The sequence below is a fragment of the Citrus sinensis genome, chromosome 4 (genome assembly GCF_022201045.2).
Source record: "Citrus sinensis cultivar Valencia sweet orange chromosome 4, DVS_A1.0, whole genome shotgun sequence".
NCBI classification, from domain to species: Eukaryota; Viridiplantae; Streptophyta; class Magnoliopsida; order Sapindales; family Rutaceae; genus Citrus; species Citrus sinensis.
In genome coordinates, this window is record NC_068559.1 from 7,979,517 (window position 1) to 7,995,744 (window position 16,228).

General features: G+C 34.1%; 3 protein-coding genes across 16 annotated transcripts; 1 reads left to right on the forward strand and 2 right to left on the reverse strand.

The window, feature by feature from the left end:
* Positions 1-2,288: 2,288 nt before the first annotated feature.
* LOC102613823 (pentatricopeptide repeat-containing protein At2g27610-like) lies at positions 2,289-12,368 on the reverse strand. Of its 14 annotated transcripts, none has more exons than XM_052440064.1 (6): positions 9,809-12,368; positions 9,205-9,253; positions 8,492-8,694; positions 7,587-7,890; positions 3,390-4,623; positions 2,289-2,546 (listed from the first exon to the last, which is right to left on the reverse strand). In XM_052440064.1, exon 1 carries the CDS (start codon positions 12,223-12,225, stop codon positions 10,132-10,134), a length of 2,094 nt encoding a protein of 697 aa, XP_052296024.1. In that variant the 5' UTR covers positions 12,226-12,368; the 3' UTR covers positions 2,289-2,546; positions 3,390-4,623; positions 7,587-7,890; positions 8,492-8,694; positions 9,205-9,253; positions 9,809-10,131. The 14 variants fall into 14 exon arrangements, with proteins under 14 accessions (XP_052296024.1, XP_024948756.1, XP_024948754.1 ...); XM_025092988.2 differs by having other exon boundaries at positions 3,390-7,132; XM_025092986.2 differs by having other exon boundaries at positions 3,390-7,467.
* Positions 3,661-7,447, forward strand: LOC102616849 (IQ domain-containing protein IQM3-like). Its single transcript, XM_052439850.1, has 10 exons — positions 3,661-3,830; positions 3,922-4,036; positions 4,116-4,181; positions 4,289-4,376; positions 4,588-4,682; positions 5,335-5,418; positions 5,718-5,912; positions 6,022-6,114; positions 6,971-7,072; positions 7,310-7,447. Exons 1-10 carry the CDS (start codon positions 3,661-3,663, stop codon positions 7,445-7,447), a joined length of 1,146 nt encoding a protein of 381 aa, XP_052295810.1.
* A 1,921-nt stretch (positions 12,369-14,289) lies between the features above and the next one.
* LOC102614126 (copper transport protein ATX1) lies at positions 14,290-15,742 on the reverse strand. The gene is made up of 3 exons (XM_006492136.4): positions 15,577-15,742; positions 14,990-15,065; positions 14,290-14,665 (listed from the first exon to the last, which is right to left on the reverse strand). Exons 1-3 carry the CDS (start codon positions 15,583-15,585, stop codon positions 14,484-14,486), a joined length of 267 nt encoding a protein of 88 aa, XP_006492199.1. The 5' UTR covers positions 15,586-15,742; the 3' UTR covers positions 14,290-14,483.
* Between the last annotated feature and the right edge of the window lie 486 nt (positions 15,743-16,228).

Consider the following 16,228-nt stretch of genomic DNA (forward strand, 5'->3'; position numbering starts at 1 on the left):
TTTTTTTTTTCCTAATAGTACTTCACTTAATACCTAACATATTTTTTGTCAAAATACTCTTTTCAGTTATAATTTTAGTTTCCAAAAATTTGATTGCTCTTATGGTACATTTACTAATCAATAATCGCAATGGAGTTGGAATCGGAATGGGCTAGAATTGGAATCAGGAATGAGAATTAGAATAAATTGTTTACTTGAGATGTAAGAATCAGAATTGAAATGAGATTCATTTTCATGAATGTGTTTATTTAATCGTGGAATCGGAATGAATTACTATAATTTATTAAAATGCCATTTATTAACTATTGTCCTTTAGTCGTAAAAATAATAATAATAACAATTTATTAATAACATTATAAATAAACAAAAGAAAATTATCTTTGCACCATCTCTGTTTTGTCACATGGATATTTAACCACCATAAAATTTTAACATGTACTCTATAGTATCTTTTCTTCTAAACTTGTATCAACCAACTACTTTGACACAAAAAATTTAAATAAAATAATTATTTTATCCCTAAATAAATTAAAAGACAATTTTATCCTATATAATAAAAAAATTATAATTACAAGAATACCTTTGAATTTAATAAAACAAATAAATCTCAAAATTCAAGATGTTAATTTTTATAATTATAATTTTTAAATGATCATTTTTGTAATTATAATTTTTTATTATTCCAAGTCGGTTTTGACTATTATTGTTTTGGTGATTAATTTAAACAATGAAACGATTTGATAATTGAGATTGTATGATTGATAAAAAGAACAAAAAAAAGAATATATTTGAGATGAGTATTACACATTTTTTAGGTCAAAAAGATTTAAAAAATTAATAATATTATTAATTAAATAGTACTCACACACCTAATTTTTCAGTAATGTTTTATCAATTAATTAAATGGCAATTACAATTTTTTATTTTTAAAAATTTTGTTAGACAAAATGGTTCCGGGGTAAAATGACCATTGTATTTAAATTCTTAGTGTCAAAGACTCAAAAGTGATTGATTGAGATAAGTTTAAAAACAAAAGTGGTGCAAAAAAATATCAAAATGACAAAATAGAAATGGTGTGAAGATAATTTCCGGTAAATAAATAATAGTAATAACTAATAATAATAATGACATTAATAATAATAATAATAATAATAATAAATATAAACAATTAATAATAATAATAATAATTGCATTAGTAAATAATAAATAGGAACCGGAGTTGTAAATCGGAATCGAAGCTTTGTGATAGAGGCAGCTGACGAGGCGGGGCAGCTAATGACGAGCACGAGAGAGATAACGACAACGACAAGCACGACGATGATGGGTTGTAGCATGACGAGCAACGGAGATGACCGGTGACAAGCTACTCAAACCGATCATTTTCCTTTGGTTAGAGAGACAGAGGTCGGTTGCTGCAGATGGAGAGAGAGAGGGAGATCGATTGTTGCAGATATAGAGAGAGGACAAAATTGGGATTACGATTTTTGTTGTGGGGCAAAATCGTCATTATCGGAAATGGACTTTTGATTCTCAACTCCCTCCCTGACAAAATTTGCGCGAGTCCCACGTAACTCATTCCCATTCCCAATTTTAATTTAACAAATAAACAAGTTTTTTAATCACGAATCCTCCATTCCGATTCCCATCCCGATTTATTTATTAATCATAGCATTATAATCTCATCAGCTACTAAGGGTGTAGTTCAACTGGACGTGAATGTGTGTTGTGCACTTACATCTCGATTAACGGAGTTCAAGTAATAATAACGAACAAGAATTATTATTTAGAGGGGACAAGAATTATTGTTTAGAGGATAAGATTATCATTAGGGGTGGGTAATTTTGGATTCGGATGAATCCGATCAGATTTCGGATAATTTAGATTGAAAAAAACTTCATCCGAATTCAATCCGACTTTAAATCCGATCCGGATCTGATCCGAATAATTCGGATCGGATGAAAATTTTGGATTACTCGGATTCGGATCGGATGAGTTTAGATTTTAGATTATATTTCGGATTCGGATTATATTTTGGATTCGGATTGAAATCGGATTTGGACATTTTTAACAATTCTCACAAAAAATTTATGAAATATATAATTAATGAAAACTTACTAACCATTAAAAAAAAAAGAAAACCAAAACAAATTGACAAATGACAATGTATTATTTCCTTGACAATGTGACATTGATATATACCAAGAAAACAAGCCGATACAAAGTTTCCATTCACAAAAATAAAAAAATATAATCCATTAAAATGAAAACATTTAAATAATCAAATCTAATAATCTATAATCAACGGCCCATTTATATTCTCATATGCATTTATTTTGTACAAACACTCCCATTTAATTTAATTAGTAATCCTCTTACAAGCTAGGTGCATAAACATTACTCCAAGTCCAAGCCTCCAAATAAGCAACACAAAATAAACATTGCTCCAAGCCTCCAAATAAGCAACACAAAATAAACATTGCTCCAAGCCTCCAACTCTCCAAAGTCCAAATGAATAATACAAAATAAACTTTGCTCCAACTTCAAGTCTTCAAGTAAACAACACAAAATAAACATTACTCCAAGTCTCCAAACAAACAACACAAAATAAACAATCAAATATTACTCAAAGTCTCCAAATAAATAAACAACACAAAATCACAAAATAAATATTATCATTATATCATCCAACAATAAAATAAACCAAAATAAAAATTATCATCCAAAAACATTTAGTCATTTAGCATATTTTTTTAATTTTCAGTTTTTTTTTTAGTTTACAATGCAAATCCAATCGGATGATTCGGATTGATCCGAACCAAATCCGATCAGATTGCACAAATTTCATCCAATCGGATTTGCCTTCAAATCCGAATCATTTATCCGAATCCGATCCGATGCCCACCCCTAATTATCATTCTCAAATAACACTTGAAAAAAAAGAAAGAAAAGAAAAAAGAAAGCATGGTATCTTTTCCAATTTGAATAGAACTTTCAACCTAATGGGAACAACATATCTGCCAAATCTTTTGCCACTGTTGGCGCAGAAATATAAATGGTACGACATCCATTACAGAATTCATCAAATCGCATCTCAATAACTATGGTGGTACAAGGGTCACTAGAAAATGTTGGACAATAAAGATAATACTCTCCCGTGGCATAAAACAATGCCACAAAATGTGAAAGCACAATAAAATGCATGGGTTAAACTTCTTGTGCTCCCATCATCATCTGTACCTCAAATATGGGATGACAAGACTGATGATAACCCATCATTTTTACACAAAATTACGACACAGTTTTTACAGCAGGCATCAAAATAATCTCACAGAGGGAGATTTTCTTTGGCGTATGATAATTCTAAGATGAAGTAGATAAATAAAATTTACCTTGAGCTAGCCAGCAGAAACTTGTCGAAGAAGTAAGCACTTGAGAGTTCCAAAGTGCAGTGGGTGTTGACATGACAGGGAGTGGGAGAGTGGAGGCCACTTTCTTGCACATAACCAAAATAGTTTGTTGTCACTGAAGATGGTACCACAACCCATTAATGGCACATTGTATTCTAAATCTAATCATTAATGAATTGCGAAAGAAAGAAAACAAAAGTAGATATATGCTTCTTAATCTCCTCTTTGGTATTACTGGTTGTGAACTAATGATATGGCTCCTTCTGTGGATCACAATGACAATGGATTTATAGTGATGGATTCTAAAGAGAGCAATGGTGGGTATAAATCAAGCGTTGCTGCCATGAAATTGCAAAAAGTTTACAGGAGTTACTGTACACAGCATAGGCTAGCAGATTCTGTTGTGGTTGCTGAAGAGCTATGGTAAATCCCTCTTAATTTTCATGTAATATGCAGCAACTCTTATCTGTCATTTCATGGTAAAGAAAGTTAACAGTAATGTGAATGTTTGGAGGTGGCAAGCGATAGATTATGCAAGGTTGAATCACAGTACAGTCTCTTTCTTCAATTTTGACAAACCTGAAACAGCCGCATCACGATGGGCTAGGATCAGCTTGAATGCTTCAAAGGCATGTTGTTTTATTTTGAAGTAAAACAATGTAATATTAAAAAAACAAAGGGCTATCATGTGATTTGACTCCCTAACAGGTAGGAAAAGGACTAAGTACAAATGCTAAGGCACAGAAATTAGCTTTCCAGCATTGGATTGAAGCTGTAAGTCTTCAACTACACTACAGATCATTATCGTTATGACTGCTTTTTCCGTTTTGTACTCAAGCTAATCCATCATTGTGACTATCTTGATATATATTGTGATGTAGATTGATCCGAGACACCGTTATGGTCATAATTTGAACCTGTACTATGAAGAGTGGTGTAAAAGAGACACAGAGCACCCTTTTTCTACTGGTATGCCTACTTAAGATATTAACTACGATTCCCCAATTTTTTTAACAACTCATTACTTGAATGAAGATACCTTGAATCTGGGGTTTTCTTTTCAAAAAACAGCTTATCCCATGTTTCAGTAATGATAAATCTCTTTTCTTGTCTGTGGGGCTGCACAGACAAAATATAAAGACCTTCGCTGCATCTTAACCTTTCAAAATAACTTCATTAGTTAGGCACAATGCAGTCCACTGTATTCCACCACTGTCTGCACTATCAAATTGGCAGATGTTAACTCATGTAAAGTTATGGATAAGAGACAGCAAAGTAAGCAAATAATAAGAGTCTGCAAGACAACCTAGATATACTAGATAATTTCTTAAGTATTCTTATTGTCTCCGCATGCACATCCAGACTCAGCCAAGTTTATGAGTGACAACAAAACATATTGCTTGTCGGATTAGCAAGATAATGCAACAAAGGAACCCTCATCATCTACTTCAAGCTTGATTAGAAAATGGTATTTTGCACATTCTGATGGAAGCAATAGATGCCATGTAATGCTTAAACATGAGAAATCACACGTGCAACTGAATCATCAGTAATGTTATATTAAATTCTTATTTACAGGACGGCATAGAATGAGCTTAATGTTTCAATTTACTCATGTTTTTCTGATTCTATAGGGACTTAAACGCTTACCATCTGAACATAATGTCGTGAAATAACAATTAGAGTGACAATTATTTAACAAATTAGGGTGAAAAAGAGATTCTGTATAAAAATTGACCTTAGAGTGGTTTGAGCAAAAGGAATACTTATGTGAAGAATTCAAAAGAAAATTAAGACCACTGTACCTGGGGTTTCACATTCGGTTGACATCCCATGCAAAATAGTTTTTACTTTTCTGTGTTCTTGTTTGCATAAATGGGCATGATATGTTGCAATTACCCTTGATATATCTATCTACACAGGTTAGACATTGGGGGATGGCAAAGAGGTTGATCTTAAGGATTGCCCAAGATTGAGGCTTCAGCAAGAATGCATCAAGTATCTTGGACCGGTATACTTCCAAAGGTCAAACATAGAAAGAGTGTTATGATCAAAATGATGTCTAAATTTAAAAAATTTTGTGGGTAAAAAAAATATCATCCAATAGAAATTCAACAGCAACTAAGAAAAGAAAACGTTATTTTTTTCATCAAAATTACCATACATATTATGATCATCTTTAGGCATAAAAAATCATCATATTAAGAGATAACTTTTGGGTTTAATCTCCAATGGCTCATTCAAAGATTTTGTCATCAATAGAAACAATAAAGGGTTCTTTTATCACTCAAGACTGAACTTTCATGCTAGCTCCAGTTCAACCAAGTTTCTAACTTTCTTTTACCTGTCCTAAATAAGCAAGGGAGGGAACGGTACCAGTATATTATTGTTGAAGGGATCCTAGTGAACAAACAAACTGGAACTCTTCTCAGCACAAATCATGGATCAGAAGGTTCAAAATGGATTTTTGTGATGAGTGCCTCAAAGAAACTTTATGCTGGTGAGGTAAGACTTTATGGGGACTCTGAACTACCTGTCTGATATGTTCCCCCTACATTGTAACAAAATGCATTTTGTTATTAGCCAAAGATTAATGCCATTCTTCTCCAATCAGAAAAGGAAGGGATCATTTCATCATTCCAGCTTCCTCGCAGGCGGAGCAACTTTGGCAGCTGGAAGACTTATGGCAGAAGGTGGAAAGCTAATGGTATAAATCATCTAGTATCCAGTATAGAAACTCTGCGCATGCTCCTTAAAACAGACACCAGACATGGAAGTAAAACAAAAATCAGATTCTAACAAATAACAATTAAGTTGCCCTTGATGATTTCACATAACATTACAAAATTGTCGTACCTCACCCTTGCGACGTATTGTTTCCGAAGTATGGAACCTTTAAATAAGGTATTGAAATAAGCTTTCAAAATATGAATTCATTGAAAATGAATAAATTAGGCAACTACTGCTGTACAATTAGACTTGTGAAAAGATAATGCAGATCAATTCGATGTAATAAGGGATTCAAAACAATCTACTTTTCATTTCTTTTTTAATTTTAGGAAATATTTGGAACTGCATACATTGAGGATTCAGGGTTCTCCATTAAAGAAACCTTATAATATGAATCTACTTTACCTTAAATCCACAAAAGCTCATGTCTTAAAGCATTATTCTCTAGATTAGATATTTTGGGTCAATTAAACATAAACAGAAAACTGCAAACAAGGATTCAATATCTACCCCAAGTCTGGCTTGTCCTTTTGCAGCAACCAGCAGCTAAACCAATTCTACTTTTAATAAAATCAATACCAAAACTTATTGGTAATATATATATAAAGACCTTGCATAAGATGGCATACTTGTTATAAGTTCAGGTAAAGTGAAAGAAAAGAACAATTGATGGCAGATCAAAAGAGCTGAAAGAATGCTTTGTTCTTTAAGTTTAGATTGAATAGAGGAGAAAGTATGTCAGTTTATTTCATACATTAACTTCAGTAGTCTAATTGAGGTTGTTTAAGAGTTTTCTAGCAACTGAACCATGAACATATCCTCATGACTACCAGTCTGTATCAGCATACAGTGGACATTACCGTCCAAGTAATGAGAACCTTGACAACTTCTTGGCCTTCTTAAAGGAGAATGGAGTTGATGCTGGCAAAGTTCAGGTATGCAAATAATATGCCATGCTGTTTTATGAATTTGTTAGCCAGGTAGCCATTTCGACACTGCAAAAATGCACTTACAGTAAGATTTGCGAGAAGTGAAAGCAGCTTTTACAGTTTTCAGAGTATTAGGTGTCCTAATTTTACTTAATTTCCATGACTCAGATTTAATCCGGCAAACCAAAGCCCAGATATCAAGTTTCTATTGTATCTTTTTCTGATTTCTCCTAATTTAGTCAGGTAATTTCAGTTACTGAAGATAATGAGAGTTGTGGTATCAGCAAATCAGCTCAAGAGCGAAGGAAATTTCGAGAACTGGAGGATCCTGAGCCACCCAAATCAAAAGTTCCCAGAGCAATAAGAAAACCAACCCTTTAATTCACCTACAAATGTTCAAACTGAGAGAACAAGAAGTTACAAAGGAACAATTTCCAGCAATCTACAGAGCCAAAGAACAAGTGTGCCAAAGAAGGAGATATTGCAGAGGATCAAATCCAAGAAGGAAGTGAAATCATACCAATTAGGCCACCAACTATCTCTGACGTGGTCAACAGGAGCAGGCCCGAGGATTGGCCGTGTTGCAGACTACCCTCAGAATTTAAGGGTACAAGCCCTTCAATATGTTGACCTTTCACCGAGGGCTTCACCAAGACCATCAGACTTCAAAATTCCCACTGATCTCACACCCCTTAGCAAGATATGTAATATCATGTGATCTCATTTTAGGAGTCCATTCAATCATTTCTAACCTGTCTGTACTTCCTCAACCTGCATGTCAGCCATCATTGGTGCATATTCTACTAGTAGAAGCGTTTTCGAATCTGAAAACATCAAATAAAAAAATACTAAATCTATTTTTAAAAATAAGTCCAGAAACACCATTTAGAAAATGTATATTTCATACACCATCAATAATGTATTAACCAAAATTACATTTAACAATTACCACCCCTCATGTTAACAATTAACAACACTTTCCTAACAAAAATTGATTCTTTTTGTTAGGGTTTTGAGAAAGAAATTGTCAATCCCAAAAATTCCCTTGCCATTATGGAAAATCTGAGATATTAAGGACAATAAACACTTCACAAACTGGCAGCAAAAATAAAGAAAGCTAACTCCATTACTACCAAAGATGATCGGTTATTCAAAATTATCACCAAGTCATTGTTCACTAGCAATCATAGCCTCAAATTGCACCAGCGGCTGTCTTTCAATAATAATCACATACTGCTAAAGTAGAAAATCTCACATGATGAATAACAAGAAATTGAGGACCAAAAGATAACCAGAGACATGAAATTTCATAACAAAGTTTATTTTGACAATTACAGCTTCAAAGTAAGAAAGTGCAGTACATAATGGACAATCTTTCTGACATTCGTAGTAAATTCACCGAGCATTAACTCATTAAAAACAGACCTAATCCTACGAAGTGAGCAGGTCACATATATCAAGCTGCAGCCACAGCTTCGGTAGGCCTCAATTCGGATTCTGCTGGTGATGGTGTTGGCTTTTCTTCTTCCAAGAAGGCAATCTTCTTCCTGGTTTTAGATACACAGTCTGGAGGAATGCCCTTCACAGACAGTTTTGATCCTTCAAATCAACGTCGAATGATTTGACGACTGAAGATAGTTTTGTAAAGTATAGACCAATAAAAGTCAAGTTGGGTGTTATAACAACAGGAACCAAGCAAAAACTATCATATAATATCAACAGAGACCAGATAATCAATAAAAAGAAATCTAAATAAGATATGACAATACATCAAATGGAACATCAGGCAAGGAAGTTTTTAATGCAAATTCACCATAAATAAAGTTTATGCTTGCATGTGCAAAATTTTTGCAAGAGAACACACAGTAATGGGGATGGCTCCTTAATAATGTCTTTTAAAAATTGAGAAATTGATAAATCCACCATGGCAAAGCGTATACCTAGTTTGCAAATGCTAGACAAGCATTTTTTGAAATACTAGGAAGTATGTGTGTGTGTGTAGAGAGAGAGGGATGGTGCACCACTATAAAAATTAAAAAAAAAAATCATTTATTGATAATCAAGGGGCTTCCTTGTATAAATGACTGAGTTTCCAAAAACAATAGAAGTATATAAATCGGATTGGAAAAATAACAAACCTTTCATTTCCAGCCCTCACATGACATACCCAGCCTTAAGGACGATGGCCTGCAATCAAACATGATGATAATGCAAGGTGAAAGTCATTATGAGCATAAAGAAAATAAAATAACCCACATTTTATAACTACTAAAAATTATTGTTATCATACAAATTGATTGCCAAAGCTTACACATAAATGGGAAGAATAACAAAATTCCCAAGCATAAATTACGCTTAGTTAAATGCCAAACACATATAAAGGAATAAGAATTATCTTTCTTCAAAGGCAAGATTTAAAAAATTTAAATGAAACTGATAATCTGATCCCTTCTATGATCAATCACATCAACTTTTAGGCAACAAATTCTATTCATTTCTAGTTCCTCATGCATATTATCAATAAAACAAAGAATAAACAAAAGCAAAAGGAAAAATTGCCGTTTTTACATATTCTGTTGGAAACAAGAAGTTACCCCTTAAGTCACTTAAAAGTACTCAAACTCAGAGATTGAGAAAAGTAACAATAGAAAATTATCCATCAATCTGCAGACCCAAAGAATAAGTGTGCCAAAGAAGGAGATATTGCAGAAGATCAGATCCAAGAAGGAAGTGAATTCATACCAATTAGGCTACCAACTGTCTTCGAAGAACAGGAACAGGCCCGAGCATTGGCAATGTTGCCTTTCACCCAGGGCTTCACCAAGATCATCAAACTTCAATATTCCCGCTGATCTCACACCCCTTAGAAAAATATGCAATGTCATGTGGCCTCATTTGAGGACTCCATACAATTATTCCTATCGTGTTTGTACTTCCTCAACTTGAAGATTCTTCCACTTGCATGCCAAGCTATGATGTGTTATACGGTTTCTTTTACTACATATACATGAACCACCAAAGTGAGATGTCGTGTCACCAAATGCCTTCCATTCAACGTTGTTGGCCTACTCCTCAAAGTGGGATGAGTAGATGGGATCAGGTACGTACCCCCCATCAAACAAATGGACTGACAATTGATTCATGACCTCATGCAGGTCAATTCCTTGAAATTGTGCAAAACGACTTGTAGAGAAGTAGTGCATTTTGTTCTGCAGCTCAGTCCAGCTACATCCAGTGTCTTTCTTCAAAGATTTCTCTTTCATTATTTTTCTCACTTTGGCGGTTTCATCCCACATGTTGGCCTCTGCGTACACATTTGACAACATTATATGAGCAGAAGTGTCTTCTGGATCAGTACTTAAAATCTTCTCTGCAGCATATCTTCCCAGGACTAAGTCTTTGTGTGTTTTGCAACCTGACAAGAGGCATCGCCAAACAACCTTATTGGGCTCTATAGGCGAACTCTTTATAAATTCATAAGCTCTTCTTGTCTGTCCTCTACAGGCAAAAAGATGGACCACAGAAGCTATATGATCCATCCTCGGGGAAATACCATGGTCCCTAATCATGGAATTGAAATAGTGCCATCCTTCCTCTACAAGTCCTATATGTACGCAGGCAGATAATACCCCAATAAATGTATTATCGTTAGGTTTTATCTTATTTTCCTGCATCATGCTATAGATTTCTAATGCTTCTCTCCCTAATCCATGTTGAGCGTATCCCACAAGCATGGTATTCCAAGAAACCAAGTTCTTAGAAGATAGATGGTCAAAAACTTTCCGAGCGTCATTCAGTCTTCCACATTTTGCATACATGTCTACAAGGGCACTCCCAATAACAACATTGGAATCAAATCCAGGCTTTACAATGCAGCAATGTGTTTGCTTGCCCCATTCAATCGCTGGAATGTCACTACTAATGTTCAAAATGTTAGAATAAGTGTAAAGGTTAGGGCAATGTCCTTCAAAAAGCATATCCTTCAGAAGCTCAATGGCTTCTCCATAATGACAAGATGCAAGATGTCCAGCAATGAGTGCATTCCACGAGACAACATCATGCTCATCCATTTCATCAAATGTTTTTAGGGACTCCTCAAGAAGTTCACATTTTGAGTAGAAGTCCAGAACAGTATTGGCAACAAATGTAAATGAACTGAATCCCATTTTAATGATCAAAGAATGCAGTTGCCTTCCACCTATGGTTTCCTTTACATCAGCAAAGGCTCCAAGCACATATGAAAATGTTACTTCACTAGGCATGAGGCCTGAAGAAAACATCTTGACAAAAAGATCAATGGCTTCACATGCTTTTCCAAGTTGAGCATATCCTCCGATCAGTGCACTCCAAGCTGTCAAATCTGGCAGCTGTATATTTGAAAACACTCGAGAAGCCAAGTCCAATTTTTCACATTTTGCGTACAAGTTAATCAACCCCATAGCAACAAACTTATCAAACTCAAGAGCACACTTGAACACTAATGAATGAATTTGCATCCCAACCTTCAAGTTTCCCAAAACAGCACAAGCACCTAATACGCTAGCACAAGAAAACTCACTAATTGCCACCCCTGATTTCCTTGACAGCAAAAAAATCTTCAAACCATGCACATGCTCTCCACACTGACAATAACTAGACAAAAGTGAAACCCACGAAATTGAATTCCGCTCCAAACTTGCATCAAACACAAATTGAGCCGAGCTCAACAAACCACATTTCCCATACATATTGATCAAACAGTTACTAACATGACTATTCAACTCCAATCCACTCCTATACATCCTCCCATGAATCTCCTTACCACTTCTTGCATCACCTCTACTTGCACAAGCGGAGACAGCGCCAACATACGTGTAATAATTTGGCTCAAGGACACAACAAACCATTAGCCTAAAATAATTTAACGCCACTTCGGGCATACCAATTTGAGAAAAGCCGGAAATTAAAGCACTCCAAGATATGACATTTCGTTCGGGCATTTCATCGAACAACTTTTGCGCGTCATTGATGCGGCTGAATTTTACGTACATCAAAAGCAAATGGTTGTATGTGATTACATTTGGGTGAAACCCGGATGTGATCATCTTCGCGTGGAGTGTTCTTCCTTTGAGAATGCATTTTGAGTCGCCAAAAAGGCGTAGAAGACGAGAAAAAGACATTCAGAGAAGAGTTGAAGGTTTATGAACGTGTCTGATTAATTTTAAAGGTAGAAACAGAAAGCATAGTTTTTTAACCGAGTTTTTTAATTTTTCTTTCAATCATCGATAATTTGATTTTAACGTTGATTCTGTCCGTTCTGAAAAAAATTTCTATATAAATATCATTACTCATTGAAATATAGTAAAAAGGATTTATTTTTTAATCTGTGCTAATGACACAAAGACAAAAAATTTAGTGAAAGTACATCTCAACGTGCCGATTAAATTAAGTGACCCAGAGATGCTAAATGTTAATTTAAGGCACTAACTACAGTGATTGTTGTACCTTAGAGCATTGATGATAATAGTCAAATTATAACAATAAATATAAATTTTATATTTATTTTTATGATAGTACGATTATCATCAACTCTACAGTAAAATAGTTTCAATATAACCAAACCCTCAATTTAAAAGTTAAAAATTGATTGGACTTGTTGCTCAATAGTAGTCTAATGCCCTTAACATTTTTTGAAATATCAGCTTGAGCTTTATCGTGGGCATTTTGTATTGTCCAGAGAGAGTGAATTTATATATATATATATATCAAGATTCCTAGTAGACTTAGGGATGGTAGAAATTCCTACGAGAACGAGGATCTTAGAGGATTTTCTCTATTTAGAGAGAGTCTGGAGATAATTTTATGTTCAATTTGTTATTCGAGAAAGGAACAGAGATGAGGTGGAATCTTTCTTTTCCCCATTTTCTCATTTTAAATTTTAATTTTCTAAAATTATTAGTGAATAATAATAAAATATTAAATATTAGTGTTACTAACAAATATTAAAATATTTATACAAACAAATATTAGTTAAAATAAAGACTTTAATGTAATTTACACTTAACCATAACTCAAAGCTCACAATCCCACAAACTCACAAATCAAATTCTAAATCACTCTCTCACATTTCACTCATTCTTTTTCAAATTATTCACGTGTAGCTAACACCCAGCTCGTCGTCTTCTTATCATAACCCAGTAGCACGTAGCGTTGTCAGTGGGCGAGCAGTGCAGTTCATTGTGCCATAATCAGTAGCTGAGAAGCATCATTGCTCATGGACAATACGCACGTCAATATGGTATAAAAATTACAATGTTTAATTTTATTTTAAAATCGTTATTTGAATATTATGTATACCAAAAGTTTGAAAGAGTAGAATGAATAGAATGAAATAAGACATATCCATAACAATTTTCATTTTATTTTGTATATTTTAGGTTAATATTGTTAAATTGAGTTAGAAATTAAAAAAATATCAATTATTCGAGATTAGAAACTCTTGGAGATCCCTTATTATTATTTAAGGAGGGGATGAGAATCCTCTCAAATAATTCTAACGGAGACGGAGAGGGTGCAGAGACATATGCAGAATATCAAGAATGTCAATCCCCTCCCCTCCTTAAGAAGACTTGAGATTGTAATATAAATTTATCCTTAGAAACAATTTCTTTTAGAAAAGAAAATTACATAATGGCTGAACGGGGAAAATTATACACATTGTACATCAATTTAAAGAGCAAACAAAGAGACTCCATCAAATAGATTGATGGTGCTCGGCTTTAAGAACCTAGATTTACAAAGTAAGGGCTATGAGGGATATTAAGATGAATATTGGTTAACCTACAAGTGATTTATATGTAGAGTTGGCAACAGCAGGTATAATATGAAACAATCCCAACTGTTTTATTCTTTTCTTTTTTTCATTTCATAAAAATACAGCCACCAGAAAGCGTTTTCAAATCTGAAAACGCCAAAACAAAAATACTAATTTGATTTTGAAAAAATGTCCAAAAATACGTGAATAAAATATCAGAAAAGATAAAGAAAGCAAACCCCATTACTACCACCAAAGATATGTGGACCATTCGATCAAATATCAGCAGGTCAGTGTTCATACATAATCATAGCTCCAAATGGAACCAGAGGTCGTCTCTCAATAAGTGTCACACACATCTCAAGTCAAAAATCTCGTAAAATCTCGCATAGAGAATAAAACAAATTGATAATCAAAAGCACGAAAGAAATATCACAATGAAGTTGTATTCAATTTAGACAACACAATAGTACAGAAGCAAAACATCCAAGATCTTATTACAGCTTCAAAGTAAAATATTGCAGTACACAACACACAATCCTTATGATATTCATAGTAAATTCACCAAGCTGTAACTCATTAAAAACAGACCTACACCCACGAAGTGAACAGGTCACTGATATCTTAAGCAGCAGCCACAGCGTCGGTGGGCTTTGAATCTGATTCTGCTGGTGCTGGTTTTTCCTCTTCCCAGAAGGCAGTCTTCTTCCCAGTCTTAGAAACAGTCTGGAGGACAGCACCGGGCTGCACGTTGCCCTTCACAGTCACCTTTTGCTCCTTCAAATCAATGTCAAATGTTTCCACACCTGAAGATAGTTATGGAAAACATAGCGCCAGTTAAAATCAAACTAGGTAATATAACAACAGGCAACCAGCAAAAAACTATAATAATTATCAACCGACACCATATGATCAATAAAAGAAATCAAAACACAATAGTATCACATATGACAACTATATCAAATGGAACATCAGGCAGCTCAGATTCAATGCCTAATTTACCATAAATACAGTTTATGCTCACCTACGCAAATCAGCAATGGACAATTCACTTACTGATAATCAAGTAGCTTTCGTATCGAGTTTGCAGAAATAATGGAAATAAATAAATTGCATGGGCAAAAACTAACCATCCATTTTCCCCAACACTCTCTTCACTGCTCCAACGCAGCCCTCACATGACATGCCAACCTTAAGGACAACGGTCTGCAATCAAACACGATCATAATTCGAGGATGAAAAAGCTTAGAAAATCCTCAAATTAAGACAACAAAGCCATTTCTGTAAATCATAAAACCTATACACACATCTCAATCACCCATAATAAAGATTATACAATCTTTACAAAATCTGCATCACCAAAATAATAATAATAATAACTATGTAAAATTACTGATAATCTGATCCATTAAAATCAATCACATCAACATTTACCCAACAGATAGTATTGATTTATTGATCCTCATACATATTATCAATAAAACAGAGAATAACTTATTCAAAAGAAGGGAAATTTTGCATATGTTGTTCAATAATTCGAGGAGTGAAAATCCCATATGGTCTTTTCAATTAAAAAATTAACAAAATTCGATTAAAATTCTTGAATCTAAATACCAACAAATTATTAAAAGAATCCAACATGAACCCAGATGTAAAAATGGTCAAACAGGATAATAATCAACGACTAACAAAGGAACCCAATTCATTGAAAGCATACCTGAGACATAGCAGGACTTGAAATCAAACAAAAAAGAACGACAAAAATTGATTCTTTTTTTTTTTTTGGGCTTCTGTTTTCGTTTTTGTATTGTGATCCTATTATCGGTAACGATTTTGCTTTATATAGAGGAAAATGTTGGGCGAAGGGCTCTAACGAGAAATCAATTTTGTTTGTGGAATGTGGAGCCCACCATTGCGTGCATGCTCGTCTTTCCAGTACGCTTTGGTTGGCCTTCTCGAATCTCGATGGTCAGGGAAAGCGGGGGTCCATATTTAATAATTTTTATTCATAGGGGGATCTCATAATTCTCCAATCTTTATATATTTTATCAAATAAGGCACCTTTGGTTCATTTGTTTCAACTAGGTCCTCATTCATTGGAATGACTAATTTGCCCCTCAGAGGGTAAGCTTGGAAGAATATACTGAACAATGTAATTTTTTAAAACTAACTGATATTCTTGTCTGCAACTGCTGCATTAGATCAGTTATCGATGTCAATCACAGAGCAACAAAGGAGTGATATTATAGTTAAAATTAGTTAAATATTAATAACTACTAATATAATGTAATAGTTACAAATAAGTGTCGTAATTAATTTCATATCAGCCGTAAGTTACAATTAATATAATTTAGCAGCTGCTCACAAGA